Source organism: Scylla paramamosain, chromosome 49 (genome assembly GCF_035594125.1).
Source record: "Scylla paramamosain isolate STU-SP2022 chromosome 49, ASM3559412v1, whole genome shotgun sequence".
Taxonomy (NCBI): domain Eukaryota; kingdom Metazoa; phylum Arthropoda; class Malacostraca; order Decapoda; family Portunidae; genus Scylla; species Scylla paramamosain.
The window spans coordinates 5,060,844-5,085,412 of record NC_087199.1 but is presented as its reverse complement, the minus strand read 5'-3'; the positions used below and the strand labels follow the sequence as shown (position 1 = coordinate 5,085,412).

The following is a 24,569-nucleotide window of genomic DNA, read 5'->3' as shown; positions in this document are numbered from 1 at the left end:
TGCCCGGAAACCATGCCAAGTCTGTTCTCCAACTAACCAAAAACTCCTTCATTAACAGAAAATGTCAAAACCTTTCAAGATCTAACTCCCCTCGTGACTTTTGGCATCTAGCCAAAAATATCTCCAATAACTTTGCTTCTTCTTCTTCTTCTTCTTTCCCTCCTTTATTTCAACCAGATGGCACCACTGCTATCACATCTATTTCTAAAGCTGAACTCTTCGCTCAAACCTTTGCTAAAAATACTACCTTGGATGATTCTGGGCTTGTTCCTCCCTCTCCTCCACCCTCTGACTACTTCATGCCACCTATTAAATTTCTTTGCAATGATGTTTTTCATGCCCTCGCTAGCCTAAACCCTCGGAAGGCTTATGGACCTGATGGGGTCCCTCCTATTGTTCTCCGAAACTGTGCCTCCGTGCTTGCACCTTGCCTAGTCAAACTCTTTCAGCTCTGTCTGTCAACATCTACCTTTCCTTCTTGCTGGAAGTTTACCTTCATTCAACCTGTTCCTAAAAAGGCAGACCGTTCTAATCCCTCAAACTACCGTCCTATTGCTTTAATTTCCTGCCTATCTAAAGTTTTTGAATCTATCCTCAACAGGAAGATTCTTAAACATCTATCACTTCACAACCTTCTATCTGATTGCCAGTATGAGTTCCATCAAGGCCGCTCTACTGGTGATCTTCTGGCTTTCCTTACTGAGTCTTGGTCATCCTCTTTTAGAGATTTTGGTGAAACTTTTGCTGTTGCCTTGGATATATCAAAAGTTTTTGATAGAGTCTGGCACAAAGCTTTGATTTCCAAACTACCCTCCTACGATTTCTATCCTTCCCTCTGTAACTTCATCTCAAGTTTCCTTTCTGAACGTTCTATTGCTGCTGTAGTAGACGGTCACTGTTCTTCTCCTAAATCTATTAACAGTGGTGTTCCTCAGGTTTTCTGTCCTGTCACCCAATCTCTTATTATTCATTAATGATCTTCTAAACCAAACTTCTTGTCATATCCACTCCTACGCTGATGATACCACCTTGCACTTTTCCACGTCTTTTCATAGACGTCCAACCCTTCAGGAGGTAAACATTTCACGCAAGGAAGTCACAGAACGCTTGACTTCTGATCTTTCTAAAATTTCTGATTGGGGCAGAGCAAACATGGTATTATTCAATGCCTCAAAAATTCAATTCTTCCATCTATCAACTCGACACAACTTTCCAGACAACTATCCCCTCTTCTTCAATGACACTCAACTGTCCCCGTTCCTACACTGAACATCCTCGGTCTGTCCTATACTTATAATCTGAACTGGAAACTTCACATCTCATCTCTGGCTAAAACAGCTTCTATGAAGTTAGGTGTTCTGAGACGTCTCCGCCAGTTTTTCTCCCCTCCTCCCGCGGCCTCGCTACACAAGACTTTCTTCTTTCTCTCACTACTGTTCTGTCCACCTCTCTAACGCAAAAGTTAACCAGTATTCTCAATCATTCATCACTTTCTCTGGTAAACTCTGGAACTCCCTGCCTGCTTCTATATTTCCACTTTCCTGTGATATGAAAATGATATGAAAGAAAAATAATAATGATAATAAATGTAATAAAAAAAAGCAATGTCATCACTATTAGGTTTATTATCGTAAATTACTTAAGTATAATAAAAAAAATAACAATATTATCATGTTAAAAATTTTAATTATTATATTTCAATAATAATAATAATAATAATAATAATAATAATAATAATAATAATAATAAAAATAATTATAGTAATAATAATAATAATAATAATAATAATAATAATAATAATAATAATAATAATAATAATAATAATAATAATAATAATTTTAATGTTAGTAATAATAATAATAACAATAATAATAATAATAATAATGAAATTGGTAAGATAAAGAAAGATAGTAGTTAGAGTCAATAATAGCGAGGATCATTAGGGAACATTTAGACAAACATAACTTGATCAATCAGTCACAGCATGGCTTCACGAAGGGGAAGTCTTGCCTGACAAACTTGTTAAGTTTTTACAGTAAGGTGTACGAGGCAGTAGATAATGGTGATAGTTATGATATCTTATATCTGGACTTTAGCAAAGCATTTGACAAGGTACCCCATCAAAGGCTCCTGAGAAAGGTTAGGGCGCACGGGATAGATGGGAAGGTGTTAGGCTGGATAGGGTCATGGCTTGGTGACAAGCGACAGAGAGTGGTAATAAACGGCTCGAAATCCGAGTGGGGTCATGTAATTAGTGGGGTGCCACAGGGATCAGTATTAGGGCCATTGTTATTTCTAATGTATATCAATGACTTGGATAGTGGAATTAGTAGTGATGTTAGTAAATTTGCGGATGACACAAAGATAGGTAGATTAATTAGGTCAGAATCGGATGCCATCGCCTTGCAGGCAGACTTAGATAGAATGAATAAATGGACGGATAGATGGCAAATGCAATTTAATATCAATAAATGCAAAGTGCTTAGCGTAGGTAGAGGAAACCCACACAATAGGTACACATTAGACAACCAAACTCTGGTAGGTACAGGGTACGAGAAAGATTTAGGAGTTATAGTTAGCTCTGAACTCCGTCTAGGGAAACAATGCATAGAAGTCAGAAACAAGGCAAATAGGGTACAAGGATTCATTTTTAGGAGTGTTAAAAGTAGAAGGCCGGGAGTAATATTAAAGTTATACTTGGCGCTGGTCAGACCTCATCTAGACTAGGCGGTGCAGTTCTGGTCCCCACATTACAGGAAAGATATAGGTCTATTAGAATCAGTACAGAGGAGAATGACTAAAAGGATACAGGGGATGAGGAGTATTCCTTACGAGGCGAGGTTGAAGCTGTTAAATTTACATTCTTTAGAGAGACGTAGGTTAAGAGGGGACCTGATAGAAGTCTTTAAGTGGTATAAGGGTTATAACAAGGGAGATGTAAGCAAAATTCTTAGGATCAGCAACCAGGGTAGAACAAGAAATAACGGGTTCAAGCTTGAAAAATTTAGGTTTAGGAAGGAGATAGGAAAAAATTGGTTCTCAAATAGAGTGGTAGATGAGTGGAACGGACTCAGTAATCATGTAGTTAGTGCTAGGACACTAGAGAGCTTTAAGAGAAGATTAGACAAGTTTATGGATGGGGATAGCAGATGGAAATAGGTAGGTGTGTTTCATACAGGGACTGCCACGTGTAAGCCTGGTCGCTTCTTGTAGCTTCCCTTATTTCTTATGTTCTTATGTTCTTATGTTCAAGGACGAGGGTAAGGAGCAGTATGGAAACAACAGAGGAGTTCTGTGTGAGAGTAGGTCTGTACCAGGGATCTTCTCTGAGCCCATACCTGATCAACCCACTCATGGATGATAGTGTTCAAAATATAAAGGAGGAGGCACCGTGGACCATGTTGTTCGCGGATGACATCGTCTTGGTGGATGAAAGCAGAGATTGGGTAGAGAGAAAGTTGGAGAGATGGCGAGGAGCATTGGAAAGGAGAGGTTTGAGAATTAGCAGGGAGAAGACGGAGTATCTGAATTTTAATGGTCGACAGGGGAGCGAAGTATAGATGCAAGATATGAAGTTAAAGGGAGTCAAGGAGTTCAGATACTTGGGCTCTCATATATCAGCGGACGGCAGCCTGGATGGAGAGATCATTCACCGTATCCAATCAGTTTGGAGGAATTGGAAAAGAACAACTGGAGTGCTCTGTGACCGAAAAATTAGTGCCAGAGTAAAGGGGAAAGTGTTCAAATCGGTGGTTAGACCCACATTGTTATATGGTGCGGAGACGTGGCCAATAAAGAAAGCACAGGATAATAAGTTGGAGATTGCTGAGATAATGTTAAGGTGGATGCTTAGGGTGACAAGGAGGGATTAAGTGAGAAACAATTTTATAAGAGGAACAGCCAAAGTAACGGAGGTGACAAAGAAAGTACAAGAAAGGAGGATGCGAAGGTTCGGTCATATCAAAAGGCGAGAAAAAGGGTATGTCGGCAGAAGGATATTGGATATGGAAGTGGAGGGAAGAAGACGACGTGGCAGACCAAAGAAAAGGTGGAAGGATCGCACTGGAGAGGACCTGAAGGAGAGAGGATTGAGTGGAGAGGAGGATGGGGACAGAGCCTTGTGGAAAAGATTAGTGAGGAACAGCGACCCCATATGCACATGGGAGCAGCCGCAGAAGATTGTTTTATCCTATCACTATTATTTCTAGCATGAATTTATCCCATTATTGTCATTATTATTATTATTATTATTATTATTATTATTATTATTATTATTATTATTATTATTACTATTATTATTATTATTATTATTATTATTATTATTATTATTATTATTATTGTTATTATTATTATTATTATCATTATTATTATCACATCGTTTTTGTAATGTTTGTTATCATTATAATTATCAGGTACCTTTCCTTTTCTTTGTAATTTCATCATCACCCTTATTGTTATTAATTTTTTCCATTATTATTATTATTATTATTATTATTATTATTATTATTATCATTATTATTATTATTATTATTATTATCATCATTATTATTATCACATCGTTTTTATAATGATTATTATCATAATAATTATCAGGTACCTTTCCTTTTGTTTCTAATTTCATCATTACTCTTATTATTATTACTTTTTTCTCTTGTTCTTTTTCTTTTTTTTCCTTTTGCTCTTTTGTTCCTCTTCTTCTTCTTCTTCTTCTTCTTCTTCTTCTTCTTCTTCTTCTTCTTTTTTTCTTATTTTTATTCTTCATCTTTTTCTTTCTTTTATTATTATTATTATTATTATTATTATTATTATTATTATTATTATTATTATTATTATTATTATTGTTATTATTATTATTATTATTATTATTATTATTATTTTTGTTATCATTATTATTACTATTATTATTATTATTATTATTATTATTATTATTATTATTATTGTTGTTATTGTTGTTGTTCAAATAGGATAATGATAATATCTAACGTGATAATTTTTTTTTCTTTCATTAGATTTAAGTAATTTTCCGAGAATTAACCTGAAAGCGATTATATTGCTAATTATTATTACATTTATTATCTTTACTTTTTTTCTTTGATATAATTTTTTATTCTTACTATTTTTTTATATTTATTATCTTTACCATCATTATCATTTTATATTAGTTATATTAATAGCAACAATAATAATAATAATAATAATAATAATAATAATAATAATAATAATAACAACAACAACAACAACATTACTATTATTTTTATTACTATTTTTATTAATAATCTATTTATTTGTTATTATTATTATCCTAGTAGGATAATGGTAATATCTAACCTCATAATAATTTTTTTTTTCTCTACAGAAACGTAACTTGGTGATGATGATGATGATAGTGATGATATTGGTGATTATTATTATCAATTACAATCATTACTATTTTTATTGTAGACATTATTTTTTTATTATTATTTTCCTTCATACACACACACACACACACACACACACACACACACACACACAGGAGCTGGTCACTGCTGTGGAGAAAGGAGACGAGGCAGGGGTGAGGTCGGCACTCGAGAGGGGTGCCAGGGCCGAGGTCACTGTCCCCATTAATGATAGGGTGTCAGGGAGTCTGCTAACTCTGGCTGCCAGCGAGGGCCACGACCACCTACTGCCTCACTTACTGCAGGCGGGGTTAAGCATAGAAGGTTGGGGCACCACTGACGCGACACCGCTGATGCTGGCTGCCTTGTTTGGCCACAGCCAGACAGTAAAGGCACTGTTGGACCTCGGCAGTAACCCTCTGGCCACGTATGGTGAAGGTGAGGCTTTGCTGATGGAGGTGGTGGTGGTGATGGTGGTGGTGATGGTGGTAACGGTAGATGTAGATATGATTTTTTTTCTACTATTTCTACCATTGCTACTAATAATATTAGTATAATTACAGCAACTACTACTCCTACTACTTATATTATTAATCTTACTACTATTTCTATTACTCCTACTACTAATGCTACTAATGCTACTACTACTTCTACTACTATTGCTACTGCTACTACTACTTTTAGGATAATAAACGTAATATTAATGAAAATATATAATAATAATAATAATAATAATAATAATAATAATAATAATAATAATAATAATAATAATAATGATAATTATTATTATTATTATTATTATTATTATTATTATTATTATTATTATTATTATTATTATTATTATTATTATTATTATTGTAATAATAATAATAATAATAATAATAATAATAATAATAATAATAATAATAATAATAATAATAAAAGAGAAAGAAAAAGATGAAGAATAAAAATAAGAAAAAGAAAAGAAGAAGAAGAAGAACAACAACAACAACAACAAAAGAACAAAAGGAAAAAAAAGAAGAAAAAAGAACAAGAGAAGAACAAGAGAAAGAAAAATAAAAAAAAGTAGATGAAGAAAAAGAAGAAGAAGAAGAAGAAGAAGAAGAAGAAGAAGAAGAAGAAGAAGAAGAAGAAGAAAGAAAGAAAAGGTAAAGAGGAAAAAAATTAACATAAAAGTTTTAATAATAAGAGGAAGAAGGAGAGTAAGAAGGAAAAGAAGAAAAGAAGAAGAAGAAGAAGAAGAAGAAGAAGAAGAAGAAGAAGAAGAAGAAGAAGAAGAAGAAGAAAGAAAAAAAGAAGAGGAAGAAGAAGAAGAAGAAGAAGAAGAAGAAGAAGAAGAAGAAGAAGAAGAAGAAGAAGAAGAAAAGGAAGAAAATATTCTGTTACTTCTTCTCGTCCTACTCCTCCACTTCCTCCTCCTTTATTACATCCTCATTTTCTTCCTCCTACATAAGATCCCTTTTACCCTCCTTCTCCTCCTCCTCCACCGTTTTCACCTCCACCTTCTCCTTTATCTTTTCTTCCTCCTCATTTTCACCATCCTCATCTTCCTTCTTATACTCCAGCTCCATTTTACCCGAATTCTCTTCCTCCTCCTCCCCCTCCTCCATCTCCTCCTGGAATGGCTGAGAGATTGGCTCTCTGACAGAAAACAGCGTGTTGTGATAAATGGAAAAGAGTCAGAGCGGCATGAGGTAAATAGCAGCGTTCCTCAAGGCTCTGTATTAGGACCAGTACTCTTCATAATGTACATAAATGATATTGATGAAGGGATAAACTGCAAAATAAGTAAATTTGCAGACGACACCAAAATATCAATTAGAGTAACGTCTGTGTCACAATGACAGGAACTGCAGTGTGACCTCAATAAACTAACAAGCTGGGCAGAAAAATGGCTGATGAGATTCAATATAGAAAAGTGCAAAATTCTACATATCGGAAGCAACAATGTTCAGGCGAGATATGTAATGAATAACATGCCACTGTCAAGTGCTGATAAAGAAAAAGATCTTGGTGTCGTTGTGTCATACGACCTAAAGCTGAGTCAACACTGCACAGAAACAGTAAAGACGGCAAATAAATTAGTAGGGGTCATTGGAAGAACCTTTGAATTTAAATCAGAAAAGGTTATACTTGCCTTATATAACTCACTGGTGCGCCCTCATCTAGAATACTGTATACAGTTCTGGTCACCATACTACAAAAAAGACCTTGAAAAACTAGAAAAGATAAGCGCAGTCACAAAGATGATTCCAAGATTGCGCAAAAAGCCGTATGAGGAACGACTGGAAGAACTAATCATATTTAGTTTAACAAAGCGCAGGATAAGAGGAGACCTAATTGAAGTGTTCAAAATTTTCAAAGGTTATAGTAACATTGATGCACATAAATATTTTACCATTGATCATTCTAACCTAACAAGAAATAATGGATTCAAGATTATACCCAAACGTTTTAAATCCCACGAGGCAAAACATTTTTCCTTTAATCGTATAGTAAATATATGGAATACACTTCCTGCAGAAATTGTGAACAGCAATACTATTGAATCATTCAAAAATAAAATAGACAAATATTTAAAAGCAAATCCCCAACAAGCTCTCTTCTTGTCCGAATAATTACTAAATTCACTAATAAACTCTTATTCTACAGACACCATTTTTAATATAACTTGTATTAACTTTCAGATAGGCTTATAGAGTTCATCGTAGGGTGAGTAGTAATAGACACCTGCCGAAACGATAATTACTCCCAGTGAGGTCTAAAGCAGTGTTCAGGGGGTGCTGTGAACTTATCATTAAACCCAGCTGTGACCTCACTGAACGTTTCCCTTTGTGTCTCACAACACAAGGGGGCAGTCACAGCCTGGCCTCTAAGGACAACTCTCTTCCTCCACACAAAACTACAAGCACCTAATAACACACACACCCTTCACTCAAAAACTTTAAAATCATCATGGCGACTCCTACACCGGCCTCGGAGTCCCCATCTGGGGAGGGGTCCATACATGTCCCCAGGTCGGACTGCCTTTCTGTCGACGACCCTAAGTGTCTTGACACCCCCCTCAGCTTTTTCTTCATTAACTTCTGCAACATTCGCGGTCTAAGATCTAATTTTCAATCTGTAGGACACCACCTCTCCTCTTCTAAACCTTATCTTCTTTTCCTCACTGAAACTCAGGTGTCTGAGGCAACTGACAGTAGCCCCTTTTCTGTTCCCTCCTACTTTCTCTATCCTCATTTTCGATCCAGAGCTGGATGCTGCGTTTATGTGCGCAATGACTTAACCTGCTCTCGTGCCCACGCTCTTGAATCTTCGGAGTTTTCCACCATCTGGCTACGACTACAGAGTCACTCTCATACTAAATTTATCTGTGCTGTATACCTCACACCTAACTCCTCTGACTATAAGAAATTCTTTGACTACTTAACTTCCAAAGTGGAGCACATTCTGACCTTTTTCCCTTTTGCAGAGATCTCCATTCTTGGAGACTTCAATGTTCACCACCAGCTTTGGCTTTCCTCTCCCTTCACTAGTTCACCATCCTGGTGAACTAGCCTACAACTTTGCTATCCTCCATGACCTAGAGCAATTGGTGCAACACCCTACTCGTATTCCTGACCGTCTTGGAGATACGCCCAACATTCTTGACCTTTTCCTGACTTCTAATCTTTCTGCTTATACTGTCACCCTTTCTTCTCCGTTGGGCTCCTCCGATCACAATCTCATATCTTTATCTTGTCCTATCACTCCAATCCCTCCTCAGGATCCCCCTAAGCGAAGGTGCCTCTGGCGTTTTGCCTCTGCTAGTTGGGGGGACCTGAGGAGATATTTTGCTGATTTTCCTTGGAATGACTACTGCTTCCGTGTCAGAGACCCGTCTTTGTGTGCTGAGCGCATAACAGAGGTGATAGTGTCTGGCATGGAGGCGTACATTCCTCACTCTTTTTCTCGTCCTAAACCTTCTAAACCTTGGTTTAACGCAGCTTGTTCTCGTGCTATACATGATAGAGAGGTGGCCCACAAAAGGTACTTAAGCCTTCCATCACCAGAATCTCATGCACTTTATATTTCTGCCCGGAACCATGCCAAGTCTGTTCTCCGACTAGCCAAAAACTCCTTCATTAACAGAAAGTGTCAAAACCTTTCAAGATCTAACTCCCCTCGTGACTTCTAGCATCTAGCCAAAAATATCTCCAATAACTTTGCTTCTTCTTCTTTCCCTCCTCTATTTCAACCAGATGGCACCACTGCTATCACATCTATTTCTAAAGCTGAACTCTTTGCTCAAACCTTTGCTAAAAACTTTACCTTGGACGATTCTGGGCTTGTTCCTCCCTCTCCTCCACCCTCTGACTACTTCATGCCACCTATTAAAATTATTCGCAATGATGTTTTCCATGATCTCGCTGACCTAAACCCTCTGAAGGCTTATGGACCTGATGGGGTCCCTCCTATTGTTCTCAGAAAATGTGCCTCCGTGCTTTCACCTTGCCTAGTCAAACTCTTTCAGCTCTGTCTGTCAACATTTACCTCTCCTTCTTGCTGGAAGTTTGCCTACATTCAACCTGTTCCTAAAAAGGGTGACCGTTCTAATTCCTTAAACTACCCTCCCTCCCCCAGCTGCTAACTCTGTATAAGGGCCTTATCCGTCCATGTATGGAGTATGCTTCACATGTCAGGGGGGGGTTCCACTCATACTGCTCTTCTAGACAGGGTGGAATCAAAAGCTTTTCGTCTCATCAACTCCTCTCCTCTAACTGACTGTCTTCAGCCTCTCTCTCACCGCCGCAATGTTGCATCTCTAGCTGTCTTCTACCGCTATTTTCATGCTAACTGCTCTTCTGATCTTGCTAACTGCATGCCTCCCCTCCTCCCGCGGCCTCGCTGCACAAGACTTTCTTCTTTCTCTCACCCCTATTCTGTCCACCTCTGTAACGCAAGAGTTAACCAGTATTCTCAATCATTCATCCCTTTTCTGGTAAACTCTGGAACTCCCTGCCTGCTGTATTTCCACCTTCCTATGACTTGAAATCCTTCAAGAGGGAGGTTTCAAGACACTTATTCATCAATTTTTGACCACTGCTTTGACACTTTTGTGGGACTGGCATTTCAGTGGGCATTTTTTTTAATTGGCTTTTTGTTGCCCTTGGCCAGTATCCCTCCTACATAAAAAAAAAAAAATAAAAAATCCTTTCCTGTGAAAAATTCCATATCAGTTTTTTCATACTGCATGGTACTTTTCCCAACTATTTCCATGCCAGCGCAAGCTGGAGGGAGTGGTGGGTGGGGAGGAGCCTTCTGGTATGCTCGTCTCTTCCCTGTAGCTAGTTAGAAGTAGTTACCAAACAGCCTTGCAAGGACCAAAAGGTCTGTTGCTGTTTGGTTTTCCTTTGTATTCCTTTGTATTCCTCCTCCTGCTCTTCCTCCTCCTCCTTCTCCTCCTACTCTTCCCCCTCCCTCCTCCCCTTCCTTCTTCTCTATCTACTCTATCTCCTCCTCCTTTTCCTTCTGTTCTTACTCCTTTTCCACATCCTCATTTTCTCTCCTACTATAACTTCATTTTATCCTAATTCTCCTCCTCCTCCACCTCATCCTCTTTTTCCTCCTCCTCCTTATCCTCCTTTTCCTCCTCATTTTCTTCCTCTTCCTCCTCCTCTTGTTCCTCCTGCTCCACGTCCTCCTTCTCCTCCACCTTCTCTCCCTCCTACTTTTCCCCAACCTCATCTGCTTCCTCTTACTCCAGCTCCATTTTACCCTAATTCTCTTCCTCCCTCTCCTCCTCCTTTTCTTCTTCCTACTCCTCCTTTTCCTCCACTTCCTCCTTCTTATCTTCCTCCTCCTTTTACCCATCATCACCTTCCTCCTCTTAATCCAGCTCCATTTTACCATAATTTTCCTCCCCCCTCTTCCTCCTCCTCCTCCTCCTCCTCCTCCTTATTATAGCTTATTATAGATGTAGTATAGTGAACGAGTGACCTCGTCATAGGTCGCAAGGCCTCCTGTCACTCGTCTTTCCTATGTATTCCTATGTATTCCTTCTCCTTCTCTTCCTCCTTTTCCTTCTCCTGTTCCTCCTCCTCCTCCTCCTCTTCCTCCTCCTCCTCCTCCTCCACATTCTCCTTCTCATTTTCCTTCTCTTTCTCCTCCTTTTTTCCCATCATCATCTCCCTTTTACACTAGCTTCATTTTACCCTGATTCTCTTCCACCTCCTGCTCCTTCTAATCCTTTCCCTCCTCCTCCTCCTCCTCGTCCTCATCCATCCCCTCCATCTCATCTTTCTTCTCTTCCTCCTCCTTTTCCCTTTCCTCATCTTTCTCCTCCTTTAAGGCTCCAGTTTACCCTAATTTTCCTCTTCCTCCTCCTCCTCATCATCATCATCATCCTCTTCCTCCTCTTCCTCTTCCTCCTCCTCCTCCACTTCCTCCTTTTCATTTTCCTTTTTTCCTCCTCCTTTTCCTCATCCTTATTTTCCTCTTTATACTCAAGCTCCATTTTACCCTAGTTTTCCTCCTTCTCTTCCTCCTCCTCTTCATCATCATGATCATCCTCATCTTCCTCCTCCTCCTCCTCCTCCTCCTCCTCCACCTTCTCCTCCTCCTCCTCCTCCTCTTCTTCCTCCTCCTCCTCTTCCTCCTCCTCCTCCTCCTTCTCCGATAAGAATTTACAAGATCAAATTACTGAAATAAGTAACAATTTTGATACAGTCATCTGTGGAGATTTCAGTCTACCTGTTAACTCATGGGGAAATCCACTTAACTCTCATTCTGGTCACGACTTGTATAATAATTTACTAGAATATTCCCTAAAGCAACACGTTCAAGGACCCACACGAGGTGACATCATATTAGATCTTGTTCTTTCAACAAACGATGACTTAATATCTAACGTTAATATTGGTCCTGAATTTAGTACAAGTGACCACAAGATTGTCTCCTTTAACATCAACCTTCAAGCATATAAAGACATTGTTAGCAACGAAAAAGTTTTCATATATAAAAAAGGAGACTACGAGAGACTCAGGTCAATTCTTTCTGTCGCAGATTGGAATGCTGAACTTGGCGAAAGTAACATTAAAGAATCATGGGCGAAATTTAAGTACATTTTAGAAAATGCTGTGAAGACATGTATCCCTATGCGTAAAAGATGTCCATGGAAGAGAAATAAACCTAAATGGTGGACAAACAACATTGAGCCACAACTACTGCAGAAAAATCGTGCCTACCGTAAATATTTGTCCTCTCAGAATGAGGCCGATAAACTAGAATATGACAGACTCCGACGCGAATCAAAAAAGCTCATTAGACAGAGTAAGAAAATTTTAGAAATGTATATTGCAAGCATTGCAAAATACAATCCCAAAGAATTTTACAGTTACGTTCGAAATAAAAAAGTCATTACATCTCACATTAATCAAATTACACTAGATAACGGTAATTTTGTCACCGGAGAAACTCAGATCGCGGACACACTGAATGATTATTTTGCTTAAATTTTTACAGAGGAAAGTACTCATACAATCCCCGAACCACTCCTTATGCTCCACAACATAACCCTCTTAACCCTCTGCGTTTTTCATGAAAACGAAATTATCAAAGTAATTGATAAGATAAAAACTGACAAAGCCCCCGGCCCAGATGGTATTGCACCACGTGTCTTGAAAGAAACTAAATTTCAAATTTGTAAGCCCCTTTCATTGCTTTTCACCAAATCATTTAACTGCGGTAAGGTTCCCAAGGATTGGAAGTTAGCTAACGTTACCCCTATAGAAAAGAAAGGCGATAATTCACTTCCAAGTAACTACAGACCTATCAGCCTTACATTTGTAGTATGTAAACTAATGGAAACAGTAATTCGCAATAATTTAGTGAACTTTCTAGAGGAAAATGATTTAATCAATGACTCGCAGCATGGCATCCGAAACAGACGTTCTTGTCTAACTAATCTGCTTGATTTCTTTTATGATGTTTTCACCATGTACGACGAAACAAAGGCAGTAGATATAGCATATCTAGATTTTCAAAAAGCTTTTGACAAAGTTCCCCATAAGCGGCTACTAGCTAAATTGAAGTCACATGGTATAAATGGAAAACTTCTCAATTGGCTTGAAGACTGGCTGTCTGAGAGAAAACAGCGTGTTGTTTTAAATGGTAAATTTTCAAACTGGCGAGAAGTTTTAAGTGGTGTACCACAGGGATCAGTGCTCGGCCCTGTTCTTTTCCTTATTTATGTTAATGATATCGATGAGGGCCTCACCTGTAAAGTATCTAAGTTCGTTGATGATACAGAAATAATGAATAAAGTAGTCACGTCAGAGGATAAAAGAAAATTACAATCTGATCTCGACCACTTAGCCACTTGGTCAGACAAGTGGCAGATGAGCTTCAATGTAGATAAATGTAAAGTGTTGCACATTGGTAATAATAACGATCACACTGATTACTTAATGAACGGTACCGAGCTTCTCAAGGTTAATGAGGAAAAGGACTTGGGCGTTATAATTACCTCAGACCTCAAGTCAAGTAAACACTGCTCGGAAGTAGTTAAAACAGCAAATAAATTGGTTGGGTTTATTGGTAGGAATTTCGAATTGAAATCAGAAGGGGTAATTCTCACATTGTTTTAATACACTTGTCCGACCTCTACTTGAGTACTGCGTCCAGTTCTGATCACCCCATTACAGGAAAGATATAGACAAGCTGGAGAGAGTCCAAAGAAGAATTACCAAGTTGATCCCACGACTGCGGAACAAGCCTTATGAGGAGCGCTTGAGGGAACTCAACTTGTTCAGTTTAGAGAAACGGCGAATGCGAGGTGACTTAATTGAACTGTTTAAGATGTGTCGGGGCTTTGATAACGTAAATATAAACAACTATCTCATCATTGACAGTTCCAACACCACTAGAAATAATGGTTACAAGATTATAGGTAAGTGTTTCAGATCAAACGAGGCGAGGTATTATTTCTTCAATAGAATTGTAGATGTCTGGAACTCTCTCCCAGCACATATTGTCGATAGTAATACAATAGAAACTTTTAAACAAAGGTTGGACAATCACCTCGCAGCAACCCCTCATATAACGTACTTTGCGCCTACATAAAATCGTTTTTTTTTTTTTTTAGTTACTGTAGTGAATAGTATAATTTCTCTTTCACCCTTTCCTATCACATCTTAGCCTTTCCTCCTCCCTATACTCTCCTGTTTTTCCTTCCTTGACCTCTAGTGTCCTCCATTCTCTAACTCTTAGAATCTGTAGTAGTAGTGGTAGAATAGACACAGACAGTCTCGTTAGGCCCATTAAGGCTGTTGCTGTCTGTTCTTTCCTTTGTATTCCTTTGTATTCTCCACTTCCTCCTTCTCATTTTCCTTTTCTTCCACCTCTTTTTCCCCATCTTCATCTTCCTCCTTCTGCTCAGGCTCCATTTTACCCTAATTTTCCTCCTCCTCCTTCACCTCCTACTCCTCCTTTTTCTCATCCTCCTCCTCCTCCTCCTCCTCCTCCACCTCTTCCTCCTGCTCCACCTCCACCTTCTCCTCTTCCTTCTCTTTCTCCTCCTATTTCCCATCATGATCTTCCTCCTCTTATTCCAGCTTCAATTTACCCTAATTCTCCACCTCCTCTTCCTCATCCTCCTCCTTCTCCTTCTCCTTTTCCTCCTCCTCCTCTTCTACCTCCTCCTTCTCATCTTACTGCTCTTTCTTCACCTTTTCCCCATCCTCATATTCCTCCTTTTACTTCGGCTCCATTTTATCATAATTCCCCTCTTTCTCCTCCTCCTCCTCCTCCTCCTCCTCCTCCACCCTTTTTCTCCCCTACATTGTCTTCCTCCACCTTTTCCCCATCCTCATCTTCCTCCTACGCCAGCTCCATTTTACTCTAATTCTGCTCCTCCTCCTCCCCCTCATTTTTCAAAACCAACTCTTTCTTTTTCTCCTTTTCCTTCTCTTCCTCCTCCTTTTTTCCAATCATACTCTTCCTCCTCCAACTCCAGTTCCATTTTACCTTAATTCTCCTCCTCCTCCTCCTCCTCCTCCTCCTCCTCCTTCTCCTCCTCCTCCCCTTCGCTCTCCTCCTCCCCTTCGTTTCCCCTCCTCCCCTTCGCTTCCCCTCCTCCCCTTCGCTCTCCACCTTCACCACTATCAGACGTGGTACAAACAAGCGAACTACAATAAAAAGATCATTGCCTGTGTCTACGTCAAATCGTTATGAAATTCTCAGCGATTCGACTTTTGACAACGAGGACACCAAATTGATTGGCGATTCACTGCTACGAAACCAAGTAGCAGAATTTTGCTCACGAGCCCCCAGAAACAGAAAAAGTTACTGCATTTCTGGCGGTAGTACTGATGATATCACAGACGCTTTTGATGAGCTGACAAATTATTCAAACGAGAGCACACTATTCTTCATGCACGCCGGGACAAATGACATACAAAGCACGAGATCAAAAGCCCTTCTTGAGAAAAAATACCGTAAGATGATAAACAAATACAAAACGAAATCGAATAACATCATCGTCTCCGGTATCCTCCACAGAATAAATGCGGTAAATTCCTTCTATAACAAGGCATTCAGCATCAATTGTCGTCTCGGTAATCTCTGCAAAGAAGAGGGGGTAGATTTCATTAATCTACGATCAGAAAATTCTGTTTTGGAAAGATAGTCTTCACCTAAATTCTGTTGGTTCAGCAAGACTGGGGTGTCTTTTCAATGATGCGGTAACTGCTCATATATAAAAAAAAAAACGCGAGACCAGCACCAACAATACTAATGACATAAACAACGAAAGCGAAACTGCCCCATCTGAGCGTAACAGCATAAAATTTTGTTACATCAATGCGCGTAGTATAAGAAATAAATTTCAGGACCTGGAAATTGTCAGTATGGAGGACTACGATATTATCGGCGTGACAGAATCATGGATAAACACATCTAACAGAGACTTTTTAGCAGAATTTTCGTTGCAGGGCTACAATTTATTTAGTTATGAAAGAGCGCACAGAGAAGGAGGTGGAGTACTTCTTTATGTCAAATCAAGTCTTCGCCTGTTTTCGAAACCAGTTCAAAAGATAAATGATGTTGATGTCTCATACATTCAATTTAGCTCTAAAGCTCGAAAACTAGTAATTGGTGTCATTTACCGACCTCCAGGACAAGCACATGAGACTGACAACAAACTATATGAACAAATAGCCGAAATTTGTTCAGAAAACGAAACCATAATTCTTGGAGACTTCAACCTAGCTGTTAACATATGGGGCGATCCTTTAAATTCACACTCGGGTCACGATTTGTATAACAATCTTTTAGAAAGCAGTCTGGATCAACTTGTGCAACATCCAACTAGAGGTGATAATATCTTAGACCTTATTTTAACCACAAATGAAAGCATAATCACTAACGTAGAAGTTGGTTCCGAGTTCAGCACCAGTGACCATCGGGCGATTACATTCAGTATCAAAAACAAATAAGATCCTTCCGAATGAAAGTAAAGAAAAAGTACCTGACTTTCATCGGGCAAATTTTGGAAAACTCAGAAAAATTTTGGCTGAAAGCAATTGGAGCCACTTGTCAAGTATAAACTGCATAAACTTTTCATTATATATATAAACGACATCGACGAAGGGATAAAATGTAAATTATCAAAATTCGTGGACGACACAAAAATTGCAAACAAGGTAGACTCGGAAAACCAAAGACAACTTTTGCAAAGCGATATAAATACTCTCATCAAATGGTCAAATAAGTACCAAATGAAATTCAATATTGATAAATGCCACGTATTGCATTTAGGAAATCAAAATCCTCAGGCGATATTCAGTATGTATAATACCTCCATGACGAGTGTGGACAAAGAAAAAGATCTTGGCGTCATAGTTTCAGCAGACCTCAAGCCAAGTAAACAATGTACCGAAGTTGTAAAAACTGCAAACAAATTAGTCAGTTTCATTGGAAGATCTTTTACTTTCAAATCCGAGAAAATAATATTAACATTATTTAACTCACTCGTGCATTCACATTTCGAATACAGTGTTCAGTTTTGGTCCCCGTACTACAAAAAAGATATCGAGAAATTAGAAAACATACAACGTAGATTGACAAAAATTATCGCAAGGTTGCGAAACAAATCCTACAAGGAACGCCTTAAGGAACTGAATTTATTTTCTCTTGAGAAGCGTAAAGTAAGAGGGGACTTTATTACGCTTTTTAATTTTTTTAACGGATTTACAAATATGAATATTGAAAAATACCTATCAGTCGACAGATCAAATGTCACTAAAAACAATGGTTTTAAAAACTGTAGGTAAACGTTTAAAAACAAATGAAGCCAAACACTTTTTCTTTAATCGCGTAATAAATATATGGAACCGTCTACCATCAAATGTCGTTGACTCAGGTACTAGCGAAACATTCAAAGTTCGTCTAGACAAATACTTCGAATCTAATCCCCGGATGTCACTGTTCATCTCCGAATAGCTCGAATAAGTCTCCGAATAATTTTACTGATCTCCTGGGCCTCTGATCGTGCTCAAAATTGCCCTTTAGCTTAAGTACTCTCACTCTCCATACATGACACAGATAGCTCGGAGTGAACGGTCACTACTTTTGCTCTCGATTTGTGAAGGGCTGTGGATAGTCAAGAGCCCTGACAGTTGGTGACCATCATCGGGATTTAAGGTACCAGGGGTCACCACTGCAGGGGATAACTATACAGTGTGCGGCGTCCTGTAAAGGGAAGTGCACTTTTGCAGTGGTTGTACGGAGCTAGGGCCTGATTGACTGCTGCCTTTCTTAAGAGCAGCAGGCAAGGCTGCTGCACCACCTCTTTGGCTCCACACTGTGTCTACATACACACCACACAACACTGCCTACACGCACAGATAGCCCAGAGCTAACGGTCACCACTACTACTCTCGACCTGTGATGGGCTGTGTTTGGAGAGAGCCTTGTCAAGTATTGATCACTATTGGGAACTAAAGTACCAGGGATCAATGTTGCAAGGGGAAACCAGCGTACGGCGTCCCTTCAGGGAAAGAATGCTTCTCAGTGGATTGAACGGAGCTGGGGCCTAATTGACTGCTGCCTCCCTAGAAAGCGCTAGGCAAGGCTGCCGCACCACCCATTCGACATACACACTGTGCATCCACGTACATAATGCACACACAACATTACATTTACCAAGCTTTAACACCTTCCCCCACAAACACTAGTGGTCAGATGTAGATTACATTTTTCCTTTTCACTCTCTCCTTTTCACTTTCACTCAAATTCCATGTGGTTTTTCAATATCACATGGTTTCACTTTTTTTTCCTGCCAGCCTCGGCTGGAGGGAGGGGTGGGTGGGGAGGAGCCTTCTGCTTTGTTGTCCTGTCCCTATCACTGGTAGTTATTAAATAGTCTCAACAAACAGCCTAGTAAGGACCTCAGGGCCTGTTGCTGTTTGTCTTTCTTTGTATTCTTTTGTATTCCTTTGTATTCTCCTCTTCTTCCTATTCCTCTTCCTTCTCCTCCCCCTTCTCCTCTTCTTCTTCTTTTCATCCTCCTAATCCTCCAACTCATCCTTTTTCTTTTTCTCTTCCTTCTCTTCTTCAAGAGAAAGATGAGGAAGAGGAGGAGGAGGAGGAGGAGGAAGGTGAAGAGGAGAAAGAAAAAGAAGAGGAAGAGGAGGAGGAGGAGGAGGAGGAGGAGGAGGAGGTGAAAAAGAAGGAAGGAAGAAGGAGCTGAAGAGGACTTTGTCAAAATATTAAATTATTAAACTAGAGTGTGACACGTTGGTTGAAACAAATAGACTAACAAATATATAGAAATAATAATAATAACAACAACAACAACAATAATAATAATAAAAATAATAATAATAATAATAATAATAATAATAATAATAATAATAATAATAATAATAATAATAATAATAAAGTCATATCTCCTCTCACACACACACACACACACAGGTTGGACAGCCCTCCACTTTGCTGCAAAGTCGGGCCACCAGCAGTGTGTGGCGGCCCTCATCCCAGTCACTCCTCCCACTCCCGCACACCTCCAGGCAAACACCCCGGTACACACCGCCAGTTATGAAGGCCACGTGGAGGTACTGGAGCAGCTGGCAAGTGCTGGCTGGCCCCTCACCGCAAGGAATAGTGATGGCGACACACCCATGCACCGTGCTGCGGCAGGGGGTAGTGTGACATGTCTGCAATGGCTGGTGCAGCGAGGAGGTGACCCGAGCGTGCAAAATAATGCAGGACACACCCCGCTTGACCTGGTAGGCAGTGGGGAGGGGCAGAAGGATACACGCATGCAATCTCTCTTACAATCTAGTTAAAAATTTAACAGGTAGAGATACCAAAGCAATATGCGATTGGATGACAATCCAATCTTTTCACTTTGATTTTCTTGTTATATTTTTATATAATTTTAATTATCAGTATCATCATATATATTCATAATGTCTTTCTTCCTTATTATCACCATCCTCTTATCATCATCATCATCATCAACTTCATAATTATTATTATTATTATTATTATTATTATTATTATTATTATTATTATTATTATTATTATTATTATTATCATTATTATTATTATTATTATTATTATTATTATTATTATTATTATTAGTAGTAGTAGTAGTAGTAGTAGTAGTAGTAGTAATGGTAGTAGTAGTAACAGTAGTTGGAGTGACAGGTATTTTTTTTTTCATATTGATCATCACTATCATTAACAGGTATTTTAGTTTATCAATCAAAAAAAAGTTAATAAAATAATGATAATAATGACAACAATAATGCTACATATAATAGTGCTACAAATAATAGTGACAGGATAAAATAATAAATGGGTAATATAATATATAAAATAATTATAACAATAACTTATTCCACTACATAAAAAAAAAGATTGTAATGATAATTTTCAATGATAATAATAATAATAATAATAATAATAATAATAATAATAATAATAATAATAATAATAATGATAATAATAATGATAATAATAATAGTAATAATAATAATAATAATAATAATAATAATAATAATAATAATAATAATAATAATAATAATAATAGTTAATTGATTAATATTTTTATCATTATTATTATTATTATTATTATTATTATTATTATTATTATTATTATTATTATTATTATTATTATTATTATTATTATTATCATTATTATTATTATTACTGTTATTATTATTATTATTAAAAATAATCATGATTTTCAAGTATGATATCTTTCTTTTATTGTCTTATCCCATCATTATTATTATTATTATTATTATTATTATTATTATTATTATTATTATTATTATTATTAATTATTATTATTACTATTATTATTATTAGAAGTAGTAGTAGTAGTAGTAGTAGTAGTAGTAGTAGTAGTAGTAGTAGTAATAGTAGTAGTAGTAATAGTAGTAGTAGTACTGGTAGTAATACCAGTAGTATTAGTAATAGTAGTAGTAGTAGTAGTAGTAGTAATTCTAGCAGCAGTACTGTGATTTTCATTATTACCATCCTTATCACCAAGTTAATAAAAATGATATCCTTATTATATATTAAAATATATATATCATTATTTTTTTCTTCATGTTTTTATTTTTTTCTTTATCATACTTTTACATGTTTACTCTCCTATTCCCCTACATTCACCGTTATTATTATTATTATTAATATTATTATTATTATTATTATTATTATTATTATTATTATTATTATTATTGTTATTATTATTATTATTATTATTATTATTATTATTATTATTATTATTATTATTATTATTATTATTGCTATTATTATTATTATTATTATTATTATTATTATTATTATTATTATTATTATTATCATTATTATTTTATCATTGTAATTATTATTATAATCACTATCATTATTACATTGTTTTCATAATTTTTATTATACTTATAATTTTCAGGTACCTTTCTTTTTTCTTTCTAATTTATCTCTTTTATTATTATTATTATTATTATTATTATTATTATTATTATTATTATTATTATTATTATTATTATTATTATTATTATTATTATTACTATTATTATTATTTTTATTAATAATAATAATAATAATATTATTATTATTATTTTTATTATTATTACTATTCTTCTTCTTCTTCTTCTTCTTCTTCTTCTTCTTCTTCTTCTTATTATTATTATTATTATTATTATTATTATTATTATTATTATTTTTTTATTTTTTTTATTGTTATTGTAAAAGGATAATGATACTATTTAGCATCATAATATTATTTCTCTTTCTTTCATTATGCTTAAGTAATTTTATGATAATTAACCTGATATTCATGATATTGCTGAGTATCATTTAATAAAAAAAAAAGAAAGAAAGAAAGGAAATAAAAAAGAATAAAAAAATATATCAAAGAAGGAAAGTAAAGATAATCTATACATTTTTCTTTGATATAATTTTTTATTCTTATCATTTTGTATCCCTTATTATGTTCCTTTTGTTGTTGTTTCTTGTTCATTTTATGATTATTCTTGTTGCAACAATCTTATCTTATTTTAATGAAATTATTATTATTGTTGTTGTTGTTATTATTATTATTATTATTATTATTATTATTATTATTATTATTATTATTATTATTATTATTATTATTATTATTATTATTATTATCATCATCATCATCATATATATTTATATGATTTTTACACTCATTTTAAGTAAAATGTTTTTTTTTTTTTCATCTTTAAGATAGATGGGTATACAATGTTCTATAAAGATAGGGAAAACAGGAGAGGAGGAGGCGTCGCGTTATACGTTAGGGACACATTACAGTGTTGTATCAACAGTAGATTTAAAACAGATAACAAAGCAGAGTCGATATGGGTAGATATTAAAGAAGGATCGCAGTCAGTAGTACTAGGGGTAGTTTACAGACCACCGACCAGTACAGAGGAAATTAACACCTCACTGTGGCAGGAATTAAATAGAGCAGGCAGGTACACTCAGGTATGTGTGGTAGGAGATTTTAATTTTAGGAATATCGACTGGAGTATGATGGTGGGTAACAAGGAAGCAGAGGAATTTCTTAAGGTAATTCAGGATAATTTTTTAAAACAGGTAGTCGTAGAACCCACAAGGGGGAATAATATTCTAGATTTAATTCTTACTAGCAGGGAGGAAGCAGTCGCGCAGGTAGAGGTTGGAGGACAGCTAGGTAACAGTAACCATAGGGAAATTAGGTACAATTTAGAATGGGAAGAAACAGTTAGAAACTAAAACACTAGTAAAATACCTGACTTTAGGAGAGCAAATTTTGAAGAATTAAAAAGGTACCTCCAAGGAGTGGACTGGCAAAGGATGCAGGGTGAGGTCAGGTCAGGGACGGAGTTCAGAGAGATAAGGCAGGATGAGAGAGGTGAGGTGAGGCGTGAGGGTGTAGGACAAGAGGAGGGAAGATGTGTCCGGAAGGGAGGAGGAAAGAGGAAGGGGGGAGCTAGGTGTGAGTATGTTGGAATGTCAGGTCATGCTGAAATGAGAGAGGTGAGGTCGAGGCGAGTAGATGAGGGAGTGGAGAGGATGGTAGGGGACGAGATGAGGGGACTAGGTGAAGTAAATGTAGATGAATTGTATAAATATTTCGTAGATAAAGTTCATACAGGTCAGTTAGCAAATATCCCGTATAGAACAATAAGATCACAAAAAAAATTACCCTAAATGGATGACTACTAGGTTAAAGCATTATATAGGACGTAAGAAAAGTATATATAGGAGATTAAGGGCAGGTGAAGAAGTTTTAAGGACACAATATAATGAATTAGTTAGAACAGTCAGGAAGTTAACGAGGAAAGCTAAGGACAATTATGAATCAAAGGTAGCCAGCCAGGTGAAGACGGACCCCAAGGGATTTTATCAGGTATACAGGACGAAGAATAAGGATACTGTAGGTCCATTAAAGGCAGCAGATGGGGAGCTGGTTAGTTCTGGGGAGGAGATTAGTAAACTTCTGAATGATTATCTTTTAACTGTCTTCACTCAGGAAAACATGCAGGATATGCCAGATAGTGAACAGGTGTTTAGAGCAGATGAGAATGAGAAGCTGACAGATATTTCCATAACTAGGGAGATAGTGGAACAGGAGATAGATAGGCTAAAAAGTTCAAGTCACCAGGACCTGATGAAATATATCCCAGAGTACTTAAGGAATGTAAAGTGAGCCGTTAGTTTCTGTCTTTAGGAAATCACTGGAGTCGGGTGAGGTACCAGTAATGTGGAGGCAGGCTAATGTAGTACCCATCTTTAAGAAAGGAGATAAAACTTTAGCGTCTAATTATAGACCTGTCAGCTTAACTTCAGTTGTAGGTAAAATGTTAGAGTCAATAATAGCGAGGAACATTAGGGAACATTTAAACAAACATAACTTGATAAATCAGTCACAGCATGGCTTCACGAAGGGGAAGTCTTGCCTGACAAACTTGTTAAGTTTTTACAGTAAGGTGTACGAGGCAGTAGACAATGGTGATAGTTATGATATCTTATATCTGGACTTTAGTAAACCATTTGACAAGGTACCCCATCAAAGGCTCCTGAGAAAGGTTAGGGCACACGGGATAGATGGGAAGGTGTTAGGCTGGATAGGGTCATGGCTTGGTAACAGGCGACAGAGAGTGGTAATAAACGGCTCGAAATCCGAGTGGGGTCATGTAATTAGTGGGGTGCCACAGGGATCAGTATTAGGGCCATTGTTATTTCAAATGTATATCAATGACTTGGATAGTGGAATTAGTAGTGATGTTAGTAAATTTGCGGATGACACAAAGATAGGTAGATTAATTAGGTCAGAATCGGATGCCATCGCCTTGCAGAGAGACTTAGATAAAATGAATGAATGGACGGATAGATGGCAAATGCAATTTAATATCAATAAATGCAAAGTGCTTAGCGTAGGTAGGGGAAACCCACACAATAGGTACACATTAGACAACCAAACTCTGGTAGGTACAGGGTACGAGAAAGATTTAGGAGTTATAGTTAGCTCTGAACTCCGTCTAGGGAAACAATGCATAGAAGCCAGAAACAAGGCAAATACGATACTAGGATTCATTTTTAGGAGTGTTAAAAGTAGAAGGCCGGGAGTAATATTAAAGTTATACTTGGCGCTGGTCAGACCTCATCTAGACTAGGCGGTGCAGTTCT

General features: G+C 37.1%; 1 protein-coding gene across 2 annotated transcripts in view; it reads left to right on the top strand.

Moving 5' to 3' along the window:
- Positions 1-24,569, top strand: part of LOC135095594 (serine/threonine-protein phosphatase 6 regulatory ankyrin repeat subunit A-like) — a 126,448-nt gene that overhangs the window by 37,682 nt on the left and 64,197 nt on the right. For both annotated transcript variants that reach the window (XM_063996509.1, XM_063996510.1), the window contains exons 3-4: positions 5,516-5,816; positions 19,335-19,648. In XM_063996509.1, the coding sequence (XP_063852579.1) occupies positions 5,516-5,816; positions 19,335-19,648 (615 nt within the window). The remainder of the gene's footprint in view (positions 1-5,515; positions 5,817-19,334; positions 19,649-24,569) is intronic.